The sequence below is a fragment of the Capsicum annuum genome, chromosome 7, assembly GCF_002878395.1.
Source record: "Capsicum annuum cultivar UCD-10X-F1 chromosome 7, UCD10Xv1.1, whole genome shotgun sequence".
NCBI classification, from domain to species: Eukaryota; Viridiplantae; Streptophyta; class Magnoliopsida; order Solanales; family Solanaceae; genus Capsicum; species Capsicum annuum.
Window position 1 is genome coordinate 95,283,987 of NC_061117.1, and position 6,460 is coordinate 95,290,446.

The following is a 6,460-nucleotide window of genomic DNA, read 5'->3' on the forward strand; positions in this document are numbered from 1 at the left end:
TCTCTGTCATCTCCAAACAATGAATTCACCGATTCAGCTATGTTTGATGTCATAATATTGTACCTATAGAAAAGAATCACTTAGTACGATATCAAACTAAATTTGTAAATCAAACAAGACATTAAATTCATAAGAATGTACCTATTTGCTGGACAGAATGCCCGGCTCCATCTCTCAAAACTGACACATGCAAGAAATTCTGCTACCTTGGGATTCACATCCATTATTTGATTAAAATGGTCTAAAAACTTCTCTCTACTATATGTTTTAGCTGCTCTATAAAAAAAGGGTGATGACCTTTTCGTTATGATAGTTGTTTCGAATGTTCTCTCCAAGATGCCTGATGCAACAACCAAAGTAAGTTGAAGTGAAGAAAAGTGAACCCATCTTTGGAATACTTGAATGCATATCCGATACAAAACACAACTCTTCGGTATCTTCGATGCAGTGTCGCAGTTGTTCAAAAAAAATTCATAAGAGGCATCACATTTCTTGTCCGCTACACAAAAAACGAAAGGAAATATGTGATTCTCTGCATCCTGCGCCACCGCCACTAGCAGAACTCCATTATACCTGCTCCTCAAGAAGGTATCGTCGACGGCTATGGCTTTTCTCAAATGTCAAAAACCTTGAATCCAAGCACCATAGGATATAAAAAAAGTACTTAAACCTTCCATTTTCATCCAGATGAAATGTCGTCTTACTTTCGAGATTTGTTGACTCAATCATGTAACGGTAAGCATCCAAGACTTCATACCCATGCTCGGGTGTCCCCCGAACTAGGTCCTTGGCAATCCCTATGGTCGTATATACCTTCCAATAACTGACCAGCACACCCAAATCCGTAAGGAGTTGATTGGCCACAAGCCTTGTTGAAGGGCCTTTGCCATCGGGGAAACTACTCCTGAAATATTCACCAGGACCTTTGCCATGGCGTGAGGATTTTGGCCCGAGATGTGCTCCGAACCACATGTGTGATTCTTTTCATGTTTATGAATGACAAATCTGTCATAACTTACATACTTTACCGCTCTCAACCACCACTTGCAGTTCGAATTAGCACATTTGAAGCAAAAGACACTGCTCGAATTAATCACCTTCTTTATTCTGAAATCTTTTTTCATGCAAGAAATAAACAAAGTGTTAGATAGTTCATTCTTGTCCTTGAATGACATTTCAATAAAAAAGCCGGTCCCGTCGTCTTGAAGATTTCCAGATTGTGTCGATTGAGAAGAACTACACATCTATTGGTCGCATCAACGGGCGTAAGTGTTTGATCATTATCTGAAATATTCATGTCTAGATCATCCAACCTATCATCAAAGAATTCTTCTTTTTCTTCTTCTTCTTCTACGTTCTGCTTCTCATTCTCTCTCATCTTTTCAACCATGTACACCCTTAGCACCAGCCTAGTTGAATCACTTAGATAAAAATGCAACCGAACCTGATCGATTATCTTGAAAGGCAGTACCCTCTGATTTTCAAAGGAGCTGTGCATGCAGCTAATGGTAAATTCTTCCGGTTGACAATTCAATCCACAAAAGCTGATGATGAAGTTCACAAAATCATCATACAAAACATCACTTTGGACTGTCATAGCTATCGTCTCTAGCATTTTACCCTCCTTCTAATGCCATACATATCGATTGCTCTTCTCGACCCAATGACCATGACAATCCACCCCTATTGTTATTAATCCCTTAATTAGTGGTACCTAAATAAAGTCATTTGTTAAAAAAAGTTGATAGTGATTTCATAGTGCCGTGAATGAATCCCAACAGATATGTTATCTGTTGCAATAGATAAGTGATGAGTCGCAACAGATTCTTACCTGTTGGGATTCATATTACGGGTCTGAATATCTGTTGCAACAGATGAACCGCCTGTTGGAATTGATGTTATAACTAAATCAAATTGAAGCTGATTCCAATAGATGAGTGATAGTTGCAACAGATAATTAACTTGTTGGGACAGATGACTTACCTGATGCAACAGGTTATTAATCTATTGTAACCTATGTTGGAATCGTGTTCAGGTTCTGTTGCAACAGGTAACTAATTTGTTGCAACATATATGCCAAATGTTGCAACAGATGAGCCATCTATTTAAACATGAATCCAACATATCAGTCTTCATTTGAAATAGATATCTCATCTGTCGCAACAGATGATCTATCAGTTTAAATAGATGAATTTTATGTTGAATTCATGATTGGGTTCTATCCATTATTGGAAAACAACAACACAAGCAGTTACCCAGATGACAAATTCAACTAAAAATCATAATTTGACTTACTAACATCTCCTGTGAAGTAATGTCAAAGTGGAAAGTGATGTTAGAAACAAAATTTGACCTAAGAAATTGGTCAAATAGCAACAGGAGCGGTAACAACAACAACAACAACAAATGGTCAACAAGAACAAGAAGAAGATGATAATGAAGTAAAAGATGATGATAATGAAGCAGAAGATGATGAATGAAGCAGCAGCAACAATGAACAACAAAAATCGCTAAGAGAGAGAAATCAACAAAGGGTGAGAAGAGAGAGAAAGATGCTTTTTTCCCTTCGTTTTTCATTATATAGGCTAACATTTGGATCAAAGTGTAAATTTAAAAACTTGTGGGTTATTTTCAAACTTTCCCAACTTTGTGGGTTATTTTCAAACTTCCCCAACTTTCTTAATCCATAATAAAGTAATTGTCACCTCCACCTAATAATTAAGACTTGTGTCACCTACACCTCATTTTAAAACTCTTTTGTCTCCTGTGACCCAAACCCCCCAGTTTGATCACAACTTGATTAGAACGACCACCAATAACTATTACTACTACAACAATAAAATAACCATTATAATAATAATAATAATAATAATAATAATGAAGAAGAAGAAGAATAAGAATAAGAACAACAACAACAACAACAACAACAACAACAACAACAACAACAACAACAACAACAACAACACCAGCAACGACGACAACGACGACAAACAATGACAACAACAACAACAATAACAACAACAACAACAACAACGACAACAACGACAACAACAACAACAACAACAATAATAATAATAATAGCAGTTTCTCTGTACAATTTATAGGTCGTTGTTTCATTGTTCATTTATTTTTAAAAAATAACACCTTTTATTTTATAAACAATTTACCTTAAACTTGTCATTTTATCCCTAATGAGATAATTTATAGTCACATTAATTTCTAAGAATTGTTTTAGACAATAAATATCAAAAATAATTCTTAAATTCTATATATGCTCAAATCAAATACTGTCACATAAAGTGAGATCAAGCAGGTGAGGGTAGTAGAAATTTTGTTTGAAATTATTTCATAATTGAAAGAAAAGAATCATAAGGCAACAAACTAAAGTGATCATTATATACTACTAATTTAAGTGAATGCACACTTACCATTATAGACAGCTTCATAAACGTGAGGAAGCTCAGCAAGGTACTTAACAATGGAAGTGCAGGCAGAGCTAGCAGTGTCGTGTCCACCAATCAACAGTCCTAATATCTTAGCTGCTATTTCAAAATCAGGCATGAATTTCCCATTTTCATCACTTGTCAATAGCATGTGTGGCAATATATCTTGTGTTGCTGATGCTTTTCCCTCCGCCAAATCTACCTTCCTTTGCTCTATGATCCCCAAAAGCTCCTTTCTTATAAAGTTTGAGGCTTTGATCGAACGGTTATACGATGTTCCTGGTGTTGAAATATATGATTAAATAAATGAAAGTAAATCCTGCACCATGTTAAAGATATACTCCTTCCTTTTAAGTTTATGTATATATGGCACTATCGCTCATTAGTCCGTTAAAAAAAAGGTATATTTCTATATCTGGTATAACATCTAAGTATAAACACTACATTTTACTCACATTTTACTGTTATTTAACAGCCCAAGTGGTATGACATATTTAAGTATGAGTTTCATAAGTTGAGTAGATAGAAATGCTATAACATATATACTAGTTTATATGACAAGTTTTAAATATCTCTCTTTTGTTCTAAACTTCGTCTCAAGTTGGATTATATCGGCAACAATGAATGTGTACGTACACTTCTTTAATTTTCCTTTTCTTAATTGATTTCTATACGGATATATCATGTATGGTTGGGACAACAACTCTTCTTATCCATATATATCAAATATAAACTAGTAATTACGATAGAAGAGTAATTAATAGGTAAAAATGTGAGTTCTCTAGCGGCTTAAAGTTTTAGATTAAATGATCACACACTTCATTACCTGGCAAGTCAATAGGGATAGAAATCAATCCAGCAGCTAAAACGTCAAAGGGTTTCGCAAATTTAGCAACTTGCTCAGGATCTTCAATGCTCACAAATAATCTACAAGCCAACCAGAAAGTGTAGCTTTTGGCAAGAGGGTAAACTTGCACTTGGCGCTTGTTTTCCCAGAATGACTCGAAATGACGTTGAGCAATTGAATCCATGATCCCAACGTAACTTTGAAGAGCTTCTGGCTTGAAGAAATTCGGAAGCAATCTTCTCACCTTAATGCCTTGTTCATTTATGCTAGTCTTGTTTTGATGATCTGTCGAAGATGGAAAAATTTTGTTGATGGAATCAGGCCACCATACTTGTACGAGCTTGTTTTCGTTCGAAAATAAGAATTTGTTGCCGGCAGCACCACAAAAGACTGCTGATTTTTCCAGCAAAAGGTGAGTTCTAAAGACACTAGAGGAGTACCTAGACATTCTGTCGAAAATGAATTTCTCAGGGTGACCTTTCCAACCAGTTGAGAGAAACTCGGGGGTTGCTCCGATGAACGGCCATCCCGTCGTGCCCGGAGGTACGGTTCCGGGCAAGCCTGATGAGTTTTTATTGTAGCAGAGAAGATGAAGGGAGAGCGATACCAACAAGAAAAGGATGCCAAGGAGAGAAAGAAAGAACAACTCCATGTGTAATTAGTTAAAAAAACGTTTACCACAAAGTATAGAGATGTGTTTTTGCAATTGAAGTGCACGTAAGTGGCACATACTTATAGTGGAGCAATGCATGGATCCAAAGAGGGTGCACTTGTGACGCTGATTAGAATAAAAAATGATTAAGGTTTGACTTAGCATAAAAACTAATTATGCATTGGCACGTAAGTCAAAATGTTTTAAAAACAAGTCTCTCCATTTTCGAAAGAATAATTATTTTGACTTGACACAAGTCACGAAATTCAAGAAAATAAAGAAGAGTTAATTTTGATTTTGTGATCCTAAATTAAAATTATGTTAAATGTATCAAAATGTACTTTAATTTTGTGTTCTTAAATATATCATGTGAAAAATTAAAATTAAAATGTTATCAAAGAGGGAAAGAAGTTATTTTTTTTAAAACAAATTAAAAAGAAAATCATTTTTTAACCAGAGGGAGTAATATTTTTGGTGAAAATAGAAAACAAATGTTATCCATAAATGGTATTTCAGGGTAATGGTCTTGTCTCCATCTCACCCCATTCGCATAGTGTTAGCTTAGAGTAAATTTAAATTTTCTCAGGACAATATTTCCCACTCTCTTCTTGTCAAATATTGAACAATAAATAATTAAGAAAATTATTTATTTTCCAAAATAATATTTTCGACCTTCATACCAAACATACCCTGAATGTTATTCTCCTTTTTCTTTTTCAATAACAATATTGTATATTCACTCTCTCATCGTTTACTTTCTGTTTTTAGGTGTCCCTAGTAGTAATGTGATTTAAATTTAATAATAATATGTGGTTGTTGGCTCCGTTAACCATTAGCATTTAACTAGGGCAACATGGCTCCTTTTTTTTTTTTTTGGGGGGAATTTTGGTATTGGTGGATGTGTACGTAATGTAATGCACAAAAGGAATTGTGAGATTCTATACACTTGTGGATGCATGGTGTGTATATATTGCCTCAAAAGAATCTACGTGTCATCTTGTTGGCTCAACAAACGCACAGAAAAAGACCTCATTATTATTTAGGTCAAGTAGTAATTGCCGATGAAGACTTTGAATCGCACGGCAACTCTATCTCAGGCAAATATATATATAGAGAGAGAGAGGTGTGAATCCAAGACAAGAAAAGTTAAAGACTTGGGAAATTATTTGTGTGAGATACTTTTTAATCTTACGTATTTGTGTGGGATACTTTTTAATCTTATATGTATCCTAATACAATGAAGGTGAGATTTGAAACTTTCAATTTACAAGGTCGGCTCAACCCTAAAACAACTAAAGTCGTTGCTTAAGACCTCAAACTTTTAGGGTCCTAAATTTATAATCTACAATCTATAATCTATATCTATAATATATCAAAAGTAAATCTGTCAAACGGGTCGGGCTGACCTGTTCCGGCACATTTAGTCCAACCCGTTAAGAGGGCACAATCCGATGGGCCTCCAGGCTACTCAGTCGTCGGTCCCGGGCTGGGCCGCCTCTTCGAACAGGTCCGGTGGAC

At 35.4% G+C, this 6,460-nt stretch overlaps 1 protein-coding gene across 1 annotated transcript; it reads right to left on the reverse strand.

Annotated features, from left to right (window-relative positions):
- Positions 1-3,408: 3,408 nt before the first annotated feature.
- Positions 3,409-4,969, reverse strand: LOC107853551 (beta-amyrin 28-monooxygenase-like). The gene is made up of 2 exons (XM_016698543.2): positions 4,270-4,969; positions 3,409-3,722 (listed from the first exon to the last, which is right to left on the reverse strand). The coding sequence occupies exons 1-2, from the start codon at positions 4,940-4,942 to the stop codon at positions 3,409-3,411; spliced, it is 987 nt and encodes a 328-aa protein (XP_016554029.2). The 5' UTR covers positions 4,943-4,969.
- Between the last annotated feature and the right edge of the window lie 1,491 nt (positions 4,970-6,460).

What these genes read in the sequence shown, in the direction of transcription:
- LOC107853551 (XM_016698543.2), bottom strand. Translation starts at nt 4,942, where the DNA reads ATGGAGTTGTTCTTTCTTTCTCTCCTTGGCATCCTTTTCTTGTTGGTA. An exon ending in TATCCCTATTGACTTGCCAG is followed by an intron (nt 3,723 to 4,269) that starts GTAATGAAGTGT and finishes TTTCAACACCAG; the next exon opens with GAACATCGTATAACCGTTCG.